The sequence below is a fragment of the Mycteria americana genome, chromosome 5, assembly GCF_035582795.1.
Source record: "Mycteria americana isolate JAX WOST 10 ecotype Jacksonville Zoo and Gardens chromosome 5, USCA_MyAme_1.0, whole genome shotgun sequence".
NCBI classification, from domain to species: domain Eukaryota; kingdom Metazoa; phylum Chordata; class Aves; order Ciconiiformes; family Ciconiidae; genus Mycteria; species Mycteria americana.
In genome coordinates, this window is record NC_134369.1 from 36,965,513 (window position 1) to 36,985,522 (window position 20,010).

A 20,010-nucleotide genomic window follows, 5' to 3' on the forward strand; every position below is an offset into this window, starting at 1 on the left:
CTCTTTTGCATATTGTGTAGATATAGTCTATAGGCACATTACAAATAGGTAATATTGTTTTGAACTTACTAAAGTATTGATGTCTTTAGTGACAATTTTTAGAGGAAAAATGTATTGCATAAAAAAATTCTCCCATTTAAAATGCGTTTTTTGGGCCTCAGGAACCACAAAGAACACAGAATGTCTTGGACTCTGCCAGAAATCAGTGTCTATGGTGATAAAATGCGCTGTAACTATCCATGCTTTTGGAGTTTATTACTAGATGAGTTAATTTTTTGAGGTGTAATGATGTGAAACATTTGAACAAATTTATGATACAATAACAATTGCTTTTAGAATTGGTTGCTCATATATTTAATTTCCTTTTTGTCCTTTAAGAATTTGATCAGGTTAACTTTATGAACAAAAGTCAACCATCAGATTTGTGTGTGAATCTCCAGGGCTGTGTTCTTCTGTGCTAGAGACTATGAAGATAAAAAAATGATTCCTTCTCAGAAAGCATATTAATGTACAACAATTTCACAGAAGCTCTTTTAAAGGCCTTTGAGATCTCACACTTACCTGGAATAGGGCAGTACTGGGTTCTGTCCTTTGCCTTCATCACTGATAATGTATTTAATGTTAGTCACTGAATAAAAATCAGAAATAATCTATCAAGTACAGCCCCTATCTCAGGCATTTTCTTTTGCACATGATTACACCTGTCCTGCATGATTTACAATGACCTGTGCTCCTTTCTGTAAAAAGACCCAAGTTAATGGAAAGGTGAAAAGTGTCTTTTTTCCATCCTATATTATAGCTGGTTAGTCACAGTGCCTCTTACAAACGTCTTTAGAAAGTCTTCCAGGAAATGCTAAGCTCCAGCTATGCAAGTCTATAGGAAGAAAATCATTGCTCCCCATGGCTGAGTTTTTCACACAGGAGCCATGTGGATGGCTCGTGACGAGTACTCTCAAATGTGCCTTAACCTCCCCAAAGCAGGATAGTGTCTGAAAGTTTTCCTCAATACAAAATAAAAAATGGTTGTTAACATAAACACGACCATCTGGAAATGGAAATCAGAAAATAATACACAATTTACAAATTGATACAGAAATGTCCAACTTGGCTATATGGCCTCTCTGCAATTCTCAGCCCCGTTTTCTTCCTCACTACGTAGCATTTACATAACCTTTTTCCCTACAGGAGGAGCCAAATCTAAACCTATTTTGAACTCCCTGCTGTGAATCATTCTGTTAATTGGTCTGTAACATGAAAAGCAGAATATTGCTGCTGAGAGTGACTGAAGGGTGAAATGAGACTGAGGAGCCTTCCAAGGCTATAAATAATTTCTTGGGAAGGAGATGAACTTGAAGATGTGTTGGCCCAAGAAAAAAGCTTTGACCAATTACTCAGAGGTCAACTGCCTCATTTTTCTAACTCGCCACTGATATTTCCAGAATTATTTTCTCTTTGCGTGCCTGCTCCAACCCAATTTTTGTTCCTTGCCAGAGAGGTTTCCCATTCCCATTAATGTGGGAGAACAGACTCTCCCTGCAGAGAGACATTTGTGAGCTCCTGAATTTTGTAGACAGGAAGCAAGCTCCCATTTGCCCTTTTATCCTCTGTACAAACCTGCTGAACCGATTAGGACACTGAAAACCTTTAGAACTGTGGGCAGTCCTCCCCATTAGACACAGCTTCAACAGTACTGTTTTTAAGCACCACTATGCTGTGATATTTTTTAACTAGCAAAATGATAATATTGATGACAGGTGAATAATGATAGGAGTGATAATTCAGCATGTTGGTCTGCTGGTTCTTGCTATTTTATAGTGACCATAAAAAACGTTGTAGAAATAGTTGTCAGTCTTTTGGATTCTGGACTAATGCTTGAAAACGCAGACAGAAGGGCTAAAAATCCAAGGCAGGTGAAGTTCATTAGTTTACTTTTTTAGTATTTAAAGTAATTTTACATATTTTGTATAACAGATTCATTAATCTAAGATCACGTGAATATCAGTATTGAGATGTGTATTATACTGAAGTATAATTCATGATGATGGATGGGAACTACAGCAAAAATCATTTTCATAGGTCTCTGTACCTATCATGATTAGCCAAAGTAAATGTCTATTATACATTTAGAAGCAGTTCAACTCCATTTTTTAAAACATGGAGCAATCCTGCAACTGGTAATACTTCTAAAACCTGAAACAAACAACTTTTGAAATACATCTATTTTATTCGAGACTTATTTTGTTTAGCATGTAAAATGGCCACACTGTAAAATCCTCATTAAAACTGATCAATCCTTTGTTTTGCCTGTTACTTATTCCATTTCTGCATCATTTCACATACAATACACAGAATTATAAACTGGGACTTGAAATAGCTGGGGAAACATTTTGGATTAATCCATGCTTGCCTGAAAAGACGGTAGCAGGTACAATTAAGTTGACAGAATAAAAAAAGTGGTTGAATGCAACTGATTTTTCTCCTATCACCCCAGTGTTAATACAGGAACTTTATGAAATGTACTCTTGAGTTTGAGAGCAAATTAATGAATATTTATACAGCAGAGCAGGTCATGAATGGGTGCTGCTCCGACTTGCTTTTAAACTCAATCCATGCATCTGCTAAGGTGCACAAACACTCTTTTGATTTAACAAACAGAAAAGGAGCAACACCGCAAACTGGGCTGCTGCCAGGCTTCCTCAAGATTGTTCTGATCATTACCTACCTTTAAAGGCTTCATACGAAATTCTTACACTTTGTTTTGCAGGTATCAGTGTCAAATATGCAAGCAGGTTGTGGAAACAGTTATTGGGCTGATGTCCCTCGTAAAATCTGTCAGCCAGAAGGGGTTAAATCTTGCTTTTCTCTGTTTATGAATTGTAATGCCACTAGACACCTTATATCCTCTAACATTGTACTAGGGCAGAACATGACTGTATGCAGTCCTATCGGACAGGTCAGCACAATGCTCTGAAGTATTTTGGGATATCCTTGTTAGTTCCTTATGTAACTGTACAACCTCACTTTCTGAAATCATGTCCCAAGGCACATAGCAGGAGGCCGGGTACAGCTGTGTCCTACTTCATGCCACCTCCAAGAATACTGAGTTTTGGAGCACTAGCAAGGCTTGTAAAAATACAAAGCAATATCTTACAAAAGAAAAATACACTAAAGAAAAAAAGAGAAAAGAAATTCTGCTCACCTGCTCACCAGCCTGGGATTCCCCTATGATGAATCGATCTCCTGGGCCATCAGCAGCTGTTAAGATGGACAATACAAATGGTAAAGGCTGAACCGAAACAAATGATGGCATTAGAAATTAAGAACAGGAGAACCAAAAAATGATCTAAGATTCAGTTCTTCAGTGTCAGCATGACAAGGGTTATAGAAGTTTTGCAAACATTTTCAATTTTAGGTCCTTTTAAATTGTGTTTATTATTTTGAAAATTACAGGTTCTACAGTACTTTTAACTGAAAATTTCTGGGCAATATGGGATCAAATAAAAGGAGATTAGGAGGAATTATATTAGTAACAAAGATTTAAGAGTGTTCATGAGATTATTTTTATAAAAATGTCCACCAGAGCAAATCTTTTTCCATGTGACACTAACACAGGGGAATCACATATTTTGTAAGTGTATTATGTATCTTTTTTCTAGACAACAATAGAATATTGACATTTCTAGATTCTGTCTCTGCCTTTGCAGGAAAATGTGGACAAGGGCAGTGGTTACAGACTGTGCAGATGACCATAGAGGTTTGGCATTTTCTGAAGAGCAGTAGGGCCAAGACAATGCAACTTGGACTGCCACATTAGAAGTCTGGGTTCTGTTCCTTTTTGTAATTTTAGGAGGTAGAAATGAACTAGTTACCTTATACCTTTCACTGAAGCCATTCTGAAAACTAAAAGTCAGAGACCGTTGATTTGACAAACTGAGTCTCCAGGACTTCTAATTTAGCCAAACTGGATTTTTACAGGGACAACAAAGGCACTATTACTAACGAAGTTTAAGCTTCTGCCTGCCTCAAAGGTCTTTCAGCAAGTTGCAGTAGTGGCATTATAGGCTCTACCATGGTGTAAAGCATGTATGGAGCACAAGCAACTCTGCCTGTCCAAGCACAGCAAGCATGCTGTCAAGAGTGTTCAGACAAACTGGGTTCATACGATCACATTTAAATATGTCTTTTTATTAATTTTAAATCTGTAACTGTCAAAAGTTGATTTCCCAGAGATGAAGTCTAATCAGTGACAACCTTTTATCTTAATACCTCTTAATATTTCAAAAGGTATTTTGAAATAAAATACCTTTTATTTCAAAAGCCCTGAACTACAGCCAGATAACCTTACCGTATTGAGAACTGCTTTCGGGAAGGATGCCCATTCAGTCTGTATAATGATTTATCACATTTGTACTCATACATCAGCTGCAACTCTGCTGCTGCTGATGTATGGTACTTAGTCATGTTTGAAGACTAATGATTAACTTAACTTTAAAAGCCTATCAAACAGCCCAATCTATGAGCTTTAGAACAAACTAAAATAAGAAAGTGGAAAAGGGCTCTTCAACTACTTGTCTTTGAATAATGCATATAACACTACTGAATACAGTTGTCAGACCTTCACTGAAGAAAATGCACTGGGATGATCCAGCAAAAGAAGAGAAAAAATTTCCCTAAAAGCTAAATTATTTTAAACCTGATAAAATGCTACTGAATTAGATTTTATTCCCCCAGTAATAATGATATGGAGACAAAGTTTACAGGTGATGTACAACTGATATAGCTTGAAAAAAGTGGACAAGTATTGAGCAGACAGGTTTATGTGACTGAAAGCTAATCCTTCATTTTTTTGTAAAAAATATCTGTTAATGTAGTCAATACGATTTCTGCCTACAAGCTTTGTTTCTCATATCCTGAGGTAACATATCCTGAGAACAATAAGAATAGAACAGAACAGAACAGAATATAGTATTTCAGTTGGAAGGGACCTACAACAATCAGCTAGTCCAACTGCCTGACCACTTCAGGGCTGATCAAAAGTTAAAGCTAATTATTAAGGGCATTGTCCAAATGCCTCTTAAACACTGACAGACTTGGGGCATCGACCATCTGTCTAGGAAGCCTGCTCCAGTGTTTGATCACCATCTCGGTAAAGAAATGCTTCTTAATGTCCAGTCTAAACCTCCCCTGACGCAGCTTTGAACCATTCCCAGGCGTCCTGTTACTGGATACCTGGGAGAAGAGATCAGCACCTCCCTCTCCACTTCCTCTCTTCAGGAGGCTGTAGAAAGCAAGGAGGTTGCCCCTCAGCCTCCTTTTCTCCAAGCTAGACAAACCCAAAGGGTCTTGTGTGTTGGTTCTGACAGAAGTTGCTGAAGATGGCATTCGCGATCATTCTGCTCCTTCTGCGTGTTTACTGAGATTGTACTTGTGCTTTCCCTTACCTTGTAGCAATCAGGTTGCAAGACAGCATTTGCTTGATCCCAAGGCCCTTGTCAGTCAGCGTCCTACTCGGAGCTCACCCTCTCAGCTTTCCTCAGCATTATATTACCTGTATTTCTCTGGCTACATCTGCACTCCCTTGCCACTATTACTGGTCATAGTGGTCTGCCTGTCTCTCACACACGTAGATGACAGACAGCTGCAGACAAACTCGTCTTGTAGACCTGGAATTTTATTTTTATATCAAATCCATGGGAAAGCTATTGCACTACATCCATTGCCTGGGTTTGCAAACAGTCTATTTCATGGACAACTGCTTTCCATTGTTTCAGCTGCCACTAACAAAAAAGATATTTTAATGTCCCTAGAAGAAAGTTGGCTATTGTGTCGAAATTCCAACATGGTGTTACGATGATTCAACCCCTACCACAATGAAATCACTACTAGTATAATGTTCAACCACATATATTTTCATTTTCCTCCACAGGTATCTGAGGTGAATATCATTAGTCTTACTTTCCCAAGGGAAAAACTGATACACAGAGAAGCAACTTGCTCAAAATCATGCAGCACCTAGTGGCAAAGCAGAGGATGGATTCAGGTCTGGGAAACCACTCACTGCTTGCTCTGTAAAGTCACACTACTCATTTTATTCATATACAGCAACGGCAATATTTTCAAAGTAAAAATGAGTTTTTCTTTTGAGGTGCCTCCATAAGAGTACATTCTGAGATGTATTTTTGAAAATTCTCTAATGTAATCATAAAATAATTCACAAATAGGAAGCTGGATCTGTGACAGTTCAACAAAGTAACAGATATGTAAGAAATTCCTGATTAAATCAACAACAGAGGAATAGAAGAAGAATCTGTCATTCAGAAACAGATGTTCTGTTACTCTCCTGAATTCTTCATGTTTCCAAGAAACTCACTAGCAACACAGGTGCATGTCTAGGAGCACACATGGATGTACATTTGCTTGTGTACACGTGTATCCACTTAAAAGATCTGAATTCAGCTTTACGGGCTTCCTTCAAGACAGCTGCATTCTGTGTAACTGTGACTTCAGCAATGATCTGAATCAAATCTCAACCAAAATAACCATTGCTGGATCCAAAATAGGTAAACTACCATGTTATAAAGTGGTTTTACAAACACTATACTGTATGTCTACAAAGTGAGTGTTTACCTCTGACAGCGTAGCCATCTTTTACTGATGCTGGAAATGGTGGTAGATTATCTTTTGCATATACATCCTGAGCAAGGACTCGGCCCATTCCATCTAGAAAAGAGAAAAGACCATGTTCCATGTCATTACAGCTAGTGAAAGGGAAAAAAACAGTGAACAGCAGTGTGCTCTGATGGATGAAATGTATGTGTATGCAACATGAATAGATCTTAGGTTTTTGATTTCTGCCTCCACATAAATGAGAAAAGATTGGAGTATGAAAGTACTGATGAAAGATTTGTTCAGTAAATCTGTGTTCCTGGTTATGGTGAAATTGTTGACAGAAGATCTGAATGCCAAGTATCCAAACCCAGAGGTAATAGCTCTGACATAGGATCAAACAGAAAAAAACAACTATTTGTTTCTTCAGGACAAGTTTTTCTCCTGAAATCTCTTAAAAATACATACTTTCCAGTATTTCAGTTTTTTAAAAAAAGTTCTTTTTTTTAAAAGCTTTTAAAATAACATTTCAAAAGTGAATCCTGTGTGCAAAAGGTGAGAGGTGATGGATTGAGCCCAGAGGACTCAACATAAACAGTAACGATGGACAAGTTTCCATAAATTGACAGAGAAGTTTTGCAATAGATTAGCTTTGCCTAATTGCTGAGAGCATTTCTGCTTAATGGAGGGTGAGTGCACATAAGTGTCAGGATTATTTATGTAAATTTACGCTGTTATAGTTCTAAATATTTTAATAGCTGTTTCAAACATACTCTTTCCCTTCACTTAGCAACTATGACTGATGAGTTGTAATTTGGCTCTGCCTCCCTGTAAAGACTGATATGAATTACTTCAGCCTCAGTCAAGTGTGCACTACTTGTTTGCTTTTACAGCGCCAGCAAGAGCTTTTTTTTTAGTATGATGTGGAACAGAGTGGAAAATATGTATCTTATCCCTTCGTACAGTGGGAGAGTGAGAAAGAAGATTTATTACATGTGTGATTAGATGGACTGGGAAGGGGCACATGGGTCAGAACTACTGAGACAGGCTTGATTCCAGTATGTCTAAGTAGAAGAAGGGAAGCTCATCTCATAACAGAGGCCACCGCTTTTAGGAGTGCATTGTGGCACAGGAAGGCAATATCCAGCTGAAAGTATGAAGGAATGAGAGGATGCATGAAAACTTCTGCCAGGAGAATTTGTGTGGATATGTACTTTATAGATTATGGTCTTTCAGACATGCCAAAAAAGAGAGACACACATGAAGTGTGTTTCTTGTTCTACAGATAGGGAAATCGATGTGGTTCTGGATTCGCTGGGAAGGCAGAAGACCTAACATTGCACACTAAATGGACAGGTTTTGTTAAAAAGTGCACCTACTTGAGTTGAACATGTTCAGCTCCAGTGAAGTGGTATTATAATGGAGATTATATTTTACTTATTAACACAAAGTGGTTTAGTTAGTAATTAATTATAACTATAACATCATTGTGCTCACATCGATATGTATCACCTTTCAGCCTGAGGCGAATATTTGTGTTGCATTTTTGAAATAGGTATTGCCATGCAAATGATGATAAAACCTGTTAAAGCAACTAGAAAAGCACCTTTGTGATGGCTATTCATACGCCTGTGCATCCCTGAGTATCACTGTCTGTGACACACACTATACAAGTTACTAGAAAGCTCACGAAAGCTTGTACACTTGCACTGAAAAAAAGAATGCAGACACAGACTTTTCAATTATAGCATAGAAAAGGCAGCTATCAAAGGCCTAGTAAAAACACCCTCTGTTCACAGACGCACAAAACCTCATACAAAATGATGCTTCTAAATTTAGCAGGCATGTTGTGGCTTCATTTTACTTCTTGTCTGCATGCAAAATCACACCAATTAGAGCAAAGTTGAACAGCATGTCCCTGGCATTCTGCCATGCAATATTTGAAGGAAATAAATGGCCAGCCAGTAGTGGGAACGAATTTCATTACGGGGAGAAAAATGTAAGAATTATTTGCTGAAGCCTTAAGCATTTAAAATGAAGCAAGTCAGCAACCGAAGCACAACATGAAGTACCTCTGTACTCTCCTTTATTTGAGCAATTACTTTAGAAATACACTGTTTGACCTTATTTTGATTAATTGTAATTCAAAAAAGATGTTCTGAAATATTTTGATGTCATCAAACTGCCCCTTGTGGTGCCCATAGCTTTCTGATTCTAGCACAAAATGGAGAATTACATTAAACTCACTTTTCAAATTTGCATATTTTCTAAAGCTTAGCTGGTGAAACTGGTACAGTTCTGTGGAGAATTGTGATTTCTCAGGGTATTGGTACTGGGATAAAGGAGTGAGACGGGTATTGTACCAGAGATGATGGATTTGCTCCCATTTTGTAAGTATTGCCCTGGTAGCACTTCAGTGTGATATGAAAAGGCAATGCTATCGAAATAATCAGCTAGTTCAAAATGAATAAGCAGTGGCAAGAAATGTCCAAGCTCTACAGAAGTTACAGGGCTCTTGGACTAGATCACAAAACCTGTTCTGTTCTGAGGCTTAAGCCCATAAAGTGTGGATTGCCTCTGCTTTGTACTTTTAGTATCAATTAAACTTCTGCCTCCTCTTAGTTTCAGAAGAATAATCACTATCATGCTGTCTAAAAACTTAACCTTATATACCCACAGAGCAATGTTCAGGTAACTGCATTTAGCTGGAATAAAAGGCTAATTGGGGGCTTCATACAGGATATTGATGATGGCAGGTGGGAAATATGCTTCAGATGCCTTTGGTTTATGGCACTTCTGCAAAATGTTTTAGGACTGTCCATTTTTTTTTTTAATATGGAAGAGGCTAAATGATCTATACAGGCACTAAGCAATACACTTACCAATGTGAAAGTCATGTTTCAAAAGATAACTTTACTCATCCTTCCCCTTATGTTAGGAGAGACTAGATTTGAGAGACTACAGCATGCCTTAACTTAATCAAGAATAAAGTCAGGGCTGTACTGGCTCCTTGTACAGAGTAACATTCAGCAGCTTTATTTATGAGGATGAATACCATGTAATATGTTTAGTAATGTAAATAAATCAGGTTAAAATTAATTAGGTCATTTGTTAATGAAATAAATTGCAATCCTAGAACTTTAAACATTTCACTTTTCTTACAGAGAAATTGTGCTCCTGAAAGATAATTTTCAGAAGCTCAGTGTTAATTCAAGACACAAAACCACAACGAAAACAAACACAGCACAAGAGTGCTTTTCTGAGTACAGTTAGTTAGGATTCAGACCTCCAGGACCACATTTTTATTATCTCCTGAAATTACAGGTATATTAGCTGAAAAATAAATGAATAAATAACTAAATGAAAAACTGGTTCTTAATTCATTGTAATCTTCAAAATCAATATTTTTAGCAAACTAACATATATGTGCACACGCATGCACACATACACATATACATATATATGCCTACACAAAAAAATCCTATGTATTTGCCTGTATAACACTATGGTGATCACTTAAGAACTTCTCAAAATGAGATTCCATCTTGAGATTTGCATCTGTCGATTAAGAGAATCGAATTTCCAGTATCACAGACACAGATGTGTCCTTTAGGATGTCTCCTAAAGGCTCAATCCTGAGATTTCATACTATGTATTAGGAAACCTTACAGTGCTAGAATAAGTGTATATTTGTTGAAAAATAAATTGTGAGATACAACTTTGCACTACAGCGCAAAAATATGAAGGAATATGTCTTTGTTAATATTTTCATTGTTGGTACAATTATGTGAATATTAAACCAAGAATATATCTCTACAGCTGATGATCTTACCATGTACCTAACTCTTTTATTTTGGGTGGGAGGGAAGAGGGTCATAACTGAAGTGTCCCAGCAGACTCAGAACATTATTTTTTAAAGAATAACAGTGCCAGGAATAATAATCGATATGATCCAGACTTAGAATCAGCCTGAATTTGATGTCAGGTAACATGAAGAGCAAAATGAAGTATCAACTAAGATATTATAAAGTATACTAGAATACCTTCTCTTATCTTGACAGCATCCTCCCATGTAGTGGAATAAGAACAGAAACAATCAAATTGCCTTTTTGACAAATTAGAGTATATAAAACTCTATAGAGAATATAAGCATCTCACTAGGACCAATTACCTCCATTCTCTCTCTGTAAGGACATTTTGAAGAGCATGTAGTCTGAATAGAATCACTCCGGTTTTGGTATGGTAACATTATCAGTCAGTATTAACACAAAACTGTTACTTAGTCCATATTTTGAATGTTTTTTAATATTAAAACAAATTACACGGGGAAAGCTTGTCCAAAGCATGGTGCAGCAGGAAATTATATATACTGTGATTTTGTCTGATTTCACTATAGTTCTAATGAAGAACTTTACAAATCAGATCTATGAAAAGGCTGCTACCTACTGTTGCTACAAATATGCTTGCACAAAGACTAGTGTATACATATAAATTGATGGCGATGTTATTGTTATATATATAAACATACATATAGCATGTGAGGATTATGCTTATTCTCTGTCTACCTAGAAGAATATTTTTTATTATTCATATTATTATAAAAGTCACATTTTATTAACTTCTAGGGAAAATACAGCTTCTGTCCAGAAACACAATGGCAGCAACACAAAAGTGTTGTGAAACAGTATTTAAGTTTTCATCCAGAAGTGTAAAAGATAGAGAGATGGAGAAAAGTGAAAATAAAGATAAAAGGACAAGAGAATAAGACATATTTATAGAATCAAGGACAAAAAAAGGAAAAATAACAGCTTATCAATACTTGTTTTTCCCTATAATCAATACAACCCAAATTCAAGAACTTATTTCTTCACTCAGTTTTGCACTAGAGGTTTAAAAAATCAAAACTATTTTTATGTTAAAAAGAATAATAATGCTACAGTACCTTAACAGTACCTTATATAGCAAAATAAACATATGCTGTGCTTATTTTTCAGGGAGGTACATGGCAGATTTTTATCCTTTATTTCAGGAGTTCAGTGTTGTATACATAGCATCTATTTGGACTAAATGTACCTAACACTATGGCTCATCATATTGTCCACAAGGGCTGTCTTAATTTAACTGACAGCTATCCAAAAAGATCTAATAGCTATGCTCAGGCATTTATGCCTTAATGCCTTCTTCTAATCTGCAAACCATTATGAAGTGCAGGGTGTAATATGCATATTCCTTGTTGATCCAGTATTGGTGCTGTTCCAAAAGCAGGATATGCAGCATCTTCTCTGAGATCTGCTTCCTGCTACCAAGGCACAGGGGAGTGCTGATCTCCACTTGGAGTGATTAAACACACAGGTGTGATTCCACGTACAGTCTGCTAAATCAGTATGTCAATATGAAGACATCTCAAAGATTTGTGGCAGCACAAAGATTTGGTGAAGAGCATGAAAACTTTGAACTTTCAAGCCAGAAGACAGAATATCCCATTCAGAAAACATCTGTAGCTCTCTGCTATCTGGAGTCCACTGATGTCCTAACCATTTTGCCTCTTGAGGCTCATGGTTCCACTATCTCTTTGCTCACCACCTTACCGCTGGAAAATCTGGAGGAAACCCTGGAGGAGGTTTTCTCTTCCCCACCTACTTTAGGATAACTTGTCAGCATGCTTCCCGTCATGGTTTTGTTCTGTGCTAAGAACACTCTCCCAGATAAAGCCCAAGCTTGGTGTAAGGGATTGGAGAAGCAAGGGAGACACCTAATAGGCGTTATGAACACACTATTTCAGGAGGGAGGATAGTTTAGCTGAATAAACATGAGAGGTGCCCTGCTAATTCCCTTTCAGACCAGAAAATGGGTTCACCTCTCCCCATTTATTTACGAGTATACACACGGTCACAAGGTCTGACATTTTGCCTGCTGTTTGGTGCCTTTTAAGACAACCTCACTGTATAAACCAATCACAGTTGACCTTGATTATAAAGTTTCAATAAATCAAACATTAAATGCAAGTAAGTATCAGAAAAGGATTAAATGTAGTGGTAGAATAGAAAGGGAATTATGTTGTGTTTATGAGAAGAAGAGGCAAATTCTGGAATGACTAGTAGGCCAAGTAGGATCTAGGAAAAAAGACTGAGACGAACTGTTAAAGATATATATAGACATGGAAAAAAGTGACCTGGAATCAATAATCACTTTGATTTGATCATTAATCTCAGATTGGAAAGGGGGTTTAGTGAGAATCTCCCACAGTAACAGAACAGAGTGAACGATCACAGTACAACTTGGAGCTACTTGGCATCTACAAAAGTCCAGTGTTAAATCGACCACTGAGACAAATTGTGGTTTCTGTGTTTTAGCTTTGTTGCATATAACACAGACCAGAAGAAAATTCATTTATATATTTAATCAGAGTTCCATTACAGATTCCTCCAGGGAGCAGCACTGAGCTCAATCAACATTCTCCCGACTTTGCAAGGAGACTTCTGCTCCTGTTATTGGTATTTCCTGAAGCAGTTTCTCCTGAAGAAGGTACTCAGACACCTCACAACATTAATAAAAGAGCAAGTGCTTAAGAAGGTTGTAAAATAAGGAAATAACTACCCTAATCCTCACAAAGAATCCAACTTAAAATACCTCTGTAATTGATGATTTCTGTTCCAAGCACTGGGGTCATCTCCAGAACTGTGATGAAGGCCTTGTCCATAGATGTCAATGGGAATGGAGACATGCGGTGTCTTCTTGCTACCTTGGTAATGTCAACAGCACTGTGACCTGCAACAAGAGAGCACCAAGTTTATGTATGCTACAATATGTAGATGTACACAGTGATGTTCATTTAAACCACTTTACTAAAATTAATCCAGCACTTTGGGGTAAATTAAATCAGTTAGTTATCACTATTGAGCATTTATGTCAGACACTGGGAAGGCACTGTATTCAACTAGAATCAAAAGAGAGATTTAAAAAAAAAATGCAATTTACAGTTGAAAAAGTTCACAAAAGCATAGATCCTTACTTGTCATGAAAAACATACCGGAAGTCTTGATGAGCATAAAAGGATCAGTTAATCAGAAACAGAAACCCTTCAAGATGATGCAGGATTTTACACTGAGGATGATAATCTGAGGCTAACTCAGTTCTATGAACTATGGACTCAGGACAGTTCACTCCTCATTCTGTTCTCCACAAACACATCTCAATATGCTATGTGCAGTGCACAGATAAAACATAAAAATGGACACTGTCCCAGTGAGTTTGGAATCCAAGAGAGAGATGGGAGTCAAAAGATTTGAAAGGAGGATAGAGGGAAGCACAATGAAATCACTGGACAGTCAGGACAGCAGACAGTGTTTCCAGCTGGTCGGCATCCTACCCATTGTCAAGGTTTTGTAGTCACCATAGCAAAGTGACGTTTAAATGTATAATTTGAGTGAAGGTAGTAGGATAGATTAATGGAACCTTACTTTTCCCAAGTATGAGGGACAGGTTGGGAGAAAATATAACAAAAGTTGTTTGAAAATGAAGCCAGCAGCATGTTTGATTTCTTGATACTTACTGAGACAGTAAACAAGGGGACAACAAGCTTTCAAGGATTTTGAAAGTGAAGACAAGCAACTGAAGAGAGGGAACTGTTGCAGGAATACGTAAACCAGAGTAACAGATACAAACCAAAAGATTAAGAAAATGACATTTGTAGAAGTATCTTGAATGAATTTGCCTGGAACAAGAAGGTATTTATGAGAGCCAAAGTGGATGATTTATATGTAACACATACTGATATTCCTAAAGCAACATAAATTATAATAAGATAGCATTAACAAATAATAGAAACTAATTGTTAATGACATAATTTTGCTTTGCAGTAGCTACCTAAATATCCCATTTGCTGCTGCACATGCCTTCACATTCTGGAAAAAAATAGATTATTGATTTAAGTGTAGTCTTCTAATAAAAAATAACTACAAAAATAGTAAAACAATCATGCAATCTAAGTTCTTCCTTCAGAAGAGAAGGTCGCTTAATCAATCTGTATATACAAAACTTCTTTCAGCACTGACACATGCTTGTCTCTGTGTGGGAGATTGTTCATTAATTTATTTTTTGCCTTTAACACAGTAACTATCTTTAAGAGGAAGAAGTGGAGACAAATAAAACTGCCTACCTAATTCCAGACCCAAGAAAGATTCTGGAAGAAATTATTTGAACAATCTCTTTGTACGTATTTAGAAGATAACATGACGATAAAAGCAGGCACTGCGAATTTGTCAAGCACAAATAATTTGACTGACTTAATTCCTTTCCTTAACATAGCAGTTGGCATACTGAGGAAGAGAGAAACAGCTGATGAGATATATTTTAACTGTATTAAGAATTTTCACACTCTTAAACATGACTTTCTCATAAGCAAACTAGGGAGAAATGATCCAAATTAAACTATTGTAAGATAAAAGTGTAACTAGTGGAAAAACTGCATTCCTGGATTTAACAACAGGGATGTCCCTAGCAAGCTTACATTTTCCATTATGCCTATATTTTGTTAACAATGTCATAAAAATGAGGAAAGGGAAAGGAAAGCATTTGTGAGACACAGTCAAACTTCCCATACCTTTCTCTGCATAGAGAAAGAAACCTTGCTTAGCAGCACTCTAATTCCTGCAGGTCCAGCAGATTCCACACAATGTATGTTAAAAGCTTTTTCCTGACTGTATAAACTAAGAAACTATTTTCTTAAAAGGTAAAGTTGGAAAAAATGAAGGAAGATGCTAGGAAAAAATATGTCACAGCAGTGAAAGCTGGGGGAACTGTGTGGCAGCAAACAACCTTTACGCTGCAGCCATTAGGTGCTTTAATGTTTATGTTTTACTGCTACCTAAAACTCACTGTTAGCTACTTCAGAAAGTAACATTTCACCTCTTTAACCCTTAAAATGTGAATGAATTCAGAGGTTTTGAATGCTTTGAATGGTGACCAGAGTGCTACCTTCAGATCTGGCACCCTGTATCTAATACACATCATCTGCTTAAGTCAAAGGTTCTGTTAAAACCTACTGAGAAATGCGTTCTTCAACACAGTGTTTTTGAAAATAAATAAAATCCCCTAATCTCTGACAACTTTGTTTCAACACCAAAAGTAACACCCATTATTTCTGCAAGAGAAGCCAAGAAAATACATACTCAAAAATAGAGCCCCTTCAGGTTTAACACTAGCATGAATAACCTTAATGAAGAAAGGAAGAAAAATGCATGTGTAACTACTAACCCTTCTCTCTCCCTATTTCTTCCTACAAACAAATGCTAACTCTTCTTTTAGAGGTATCATACATTTAAACAGACCCGGAGACTAACAAATAATTATTTTTTTAAATTCTAAAATGACTAAGTGGTACTTTTTAATTACAAGTAAATGACATTAAACAACTCCTCAGACCTTCCCAAGTTATCTTTCACTAATGTCAAATGCCAGATGGCTCTAAAAAGAACTACTTATATTAAGCAGCATTTTGTCTGACAAAATAATCCTCTAGCTTTGAAGCAGCTAAGTTAATTGGTTGCATAAGGTAGAAAATTCCTGACAGCCTTCTCTCTTACCACCAAAACAACTTCCTATTCCTGTTGTTAAATATGGTGGATCAAATTTCAGACTAGGAGAGATTCCCATAAAACAAAGGAAAGGAATTGTGCAAATTAAAGAACAGGTTATTTGAATCAAATCTGAATTCTTAACCTGTGCATTTTTTTGGTTTGGTTTTCTGTAACCCAACATTCAATTCAGGTATGAAAATAAAAATCATACATATTCAACTTGAGAATTTCCATTTGCATTGTCTCTGAGTGTTGATTCTTTTTCCCCATAAAAGCTGCACATGCATGATCATTTACAACAATACATCACCACGAACAACACAGACCTCCATGTCATTAGAAGAACAACTTAGAAGAAAAAATTAAAAGGCAACTATCCATTAATACATGAACACTACGAGCTATTTACATGTTTATTTTCTCTTTGGACTGAATTTCATTGTCTTAAGTTATTACATTTCTTCTGCAAACCCACTTATGTGCCAACCATATCCTTCTCTTCTCATCTGATTATCATTTGCTGTCTTCTGAACAGTCTTAGTTTCTCAACAGAGCTATGAAGTTTCAGTACTTACTTGCTCTGAGAATGTTCTCCTTGCTGCTGCACCTAGACTGGACCTGCAGAGAGAGCACAGAGTCTATGAGCTACAGAAGTTAACAAGAATGCAAAATACAGAGATATAATGGGCAAGCTCCTGGGATCTGAGACAGAGGCTATACATATTTTCAGCAACATTCTTACATAGTCTACATGAGATAAGTATATTTAAGCAGAAGGGTAGTAGCTGATGGACAGAATCTGATACAAGCAATTTGATTCCACCCTCCCCTCATAAGAAACAAGATGGCCTAAGGACAGTAATAGAGTAAAGTCAAAGAACACAGTGGTTAAAATTACGTGTTAAGCTCCAGTTTTAAACAGAAAATCCACATTTTCTTATACAATTGTAATTACAGTAACTCTGACTCTAGGTCCTGTTTCATGATTAGACAAAATACTAACATAACTACATTATCATGACCTGCTTTAAAATTCTATTATTAATATTTTCAGGTATTATAGAAAGAGTTTAAAATACTCAATTTAGATTGTGTTGATTCTGAAGATATCTAATAAGACTTCTTCGCAATTGTATAAGCAACTCACAATTGTATAAACAGCTCCTGGCTGGAGCCAGATAAATTTACTCAGTTGTTTCTGTTTGGTTAAAAAAAATTTTATGTTCAGGATGAATTTTACAGTGCAATTCTACTTTAAAAAGTATCTGTGTGAGAATGACAACTGGTTTCTCAACAAATCCTCTTCCTAGATGCTTAGCTGCCACTGTGCTATTCCAGATACATTAGTCTGACTCCAGGGAAACTGGAGGATTCACATCGGTCTAATATTCTAGTAACACTGGATATTTAGCGTTCCATCTGTTTACCATGCAGATTTAAAAAAGAATTGTTTTTTGAAGAGTATCAGTCCTGTAAACACAACACAGTTTAAACTTTATCTATACTGAAGCATCAGCTCTTGTTAATTCTTCTCAGGTTTGGAAAGATAGCACATCGTATAATAACACTGACATTGCAAGTTTTTAGATGAACTAATTTGAACAGCAGTCTATCTTCTGGCAGGTCAGTTGACTGAACTGGTCACACTTGAATAAAAAGCTTTTTGTGTGGACAAAACCCCAGCTAAAGTAAACTTCACAGGAAGACAAACCTCTCAGACAGTATGAACGGAAACCTCTTTTTTACTTTGTTGACAAATGTATTGTTAAATTTCAGCGAGAGGACTAATAAAGTAAAACCGTGTACACATGGTGAACGAAGTGGAATAGCACAGGTGACGCTGAGGGTTTAATTTCCCTGCAGAACATTTGACTCTGCTGAAAAAGTGAAGGAGTGAATCCAGATTATCTTTCAGGCTACGGTTTCAATTTGCAGTTACAGAAAAATTGCCTAGAAAGTGCATATGTATGATCTAACAGTTGATGAAGAATGGTACACACTCAACCCCCAAAAAGCTGTCTCCAAAAAGGAGCAACCCATTTAAGGCTCAAACCAACTGTGCCCCAGCTTCTAAACCTCTTTCTTCTGTTCCACAGCAGCTTGCCCCAAATGTATATTCACATAAAAAAATTGGGTTCTACAGCGCAACACAGTCTACTTATTGTAATGGAATAACTTATGAAAAGTAATGTTGCAACTTAGAGTGGGTTATGGTGTCCTTCCCTGAAAAAAACTGTTGTTTAAAAAAAACAAACAGAAAAAACCCAAAGCCTCCCTCCTTCCCACCAAAAATACTATACAAGAAAACTGCAAACAAAATATTAATGATGCCCAAATTTGGCCCAGAGTTGTTTTACCAGATTTCAAAGGCATGACATGAAGTCTCTTCGAAAGAAGTAAATATTTACCTATAATTTACCAAAGGACAATTCTGGACCAAAAAGATGGTAAATGGTAGGAAAGAAAGCACAAAAGAGAGGGAGGCACAGACTGAGAGAGAGAGAGGGAGAAGCAGGATGGATGTGGCAAGGCAGAAGATGGTGTGTGCAAAAGGAGACATGGGCCTACGTGTGTAAGACTACTGTTTAAAATGGAAGAGGCTCTCTTATTTCTCACTGAAAACCATATGAAAAGAGAAAACGAGGAATGGGCCTGCTGCAAAATAACCAAGCGATTCAGCAAACTGTGGAATGAAACTCAGTGAGATAACATAGTCCTAAAGAAAAAGGCAAAAAAACCAAAAATACAAAACACAAACATTTGAAACGATCTACTAAAACAAACTAAGTAAAATATGTGATCCAAAGGACACAGATAAAAGCTACTAGAGAAAGAGGAAAAATGTTAGCAGACAAAGACAGTGCTAAAGAAGTAAAATGGAAGTCAAGAGAGAGTCTTCAACAAAGTGGAGGAACAGAAGGAGCCCAAACCCATAGCGCAAAGCAATGTTTGCGAATGGAAAACAGCTCCTTTGAGCAGTAATAGTTACTCTCGAGTTGTAGCCTCTATTCCTCCTCAGTTCATCTTTAAGCCCTTCCAACCTATAGTGGAGCTAGTGTATGGACAAAAACAAGAGATTTATAATGAACAGAGCAGCCGAGATTTGCAGATCAAATCTTCTAATATAAAAAACGTGCCGACAAAATTTTGCTCTTACAGCGTCCAAATGACAATGGTAACAAAAGACAGCTGGCTTCACACGCAGCCTCTTATAGGTCATTTTTTTTAATTCTGTGCACACAGAGGACTTTAAATTTACTTTTTGATTTCTTACACCCAGCCTACAGTTTGCATGTTATCACTCACCTGATGGGCAACATATGCAGTATGAGAAATAATTTGCTTCCCACAAATTTTAAAAGCAGCTGTGGAAGAGGAATCCATGATAATAAAATAAAAGGCTTGATCAGCTAGACTTGATCGTTTCCCAACCTATGCTCACAGCTGCAGAATACAAACCATGTTTTAACATAACTGACATCAAAATTAGTTATTACATAATACTTCTGTTTGTTTATTATGAATTGCACATTGATATCCTAAATGTTATTTTGAAACAAAACTGCAGTAAAATATGATTTTGAATAAAACCCACCAGTTTTCTAACACATACAGTTTTAGCAGCAATGGAGCTTTGTATAAATGGGGTCATGTGCTTTAAATGCCTTTTATCACACTCATTATTTGTATGTTTTACTACTTTGTTATTTGTGACATTTATGAAAAAATCTGTATTCTTTTCACAGCTATTGCTAAGTAAAGAATCCATATTACATTGCATATAGTACCATGACTGACTGGGGCGAGTGATTAGGAGTATTATTTA

General features: G+C 36.7%; 1 protein-coding gene across 9 annotated transcripts in view; it reads right to left on the reverse strand.

Annotated features, from left to right (window-relative positions):
* The window catches only part of GPHN (gephyrin), a 306,539-nt gene that overhangs the window by 41,138 nt on the left and 245,391 nt on the right, over positions 1-20,010 (reverse strand). For all 9 annotated transcript variants that reach the window (XR_012775918.1, XM_075502985.1, XM_075502988.1 and 6 more), the window contains 4 exons: positions 16,760-16,802; positions 13,237-13,374; positions 6,628-6,720; positions 3,200-3,255 (listed from right to left, as the gene is read on the reverse strand). Coding sequence is in view for 8 of the 9 variants with exons in the window: in XM_075502985.1 (XP_075359100.1) it covers positions 3,200-3,255; positions 6,628-6,720; positions 13,237-13,374; positions 16,760-16,802 (330 nt within the window). In the remaining variant the exon portion in view is untranslated. The remainder of the gene's footprint in view (positions 1-3,199; positions 3,256-6,627; positions 6,721-13,236; positions 13,375-16,759; positions 16,803-20,010) is intronic.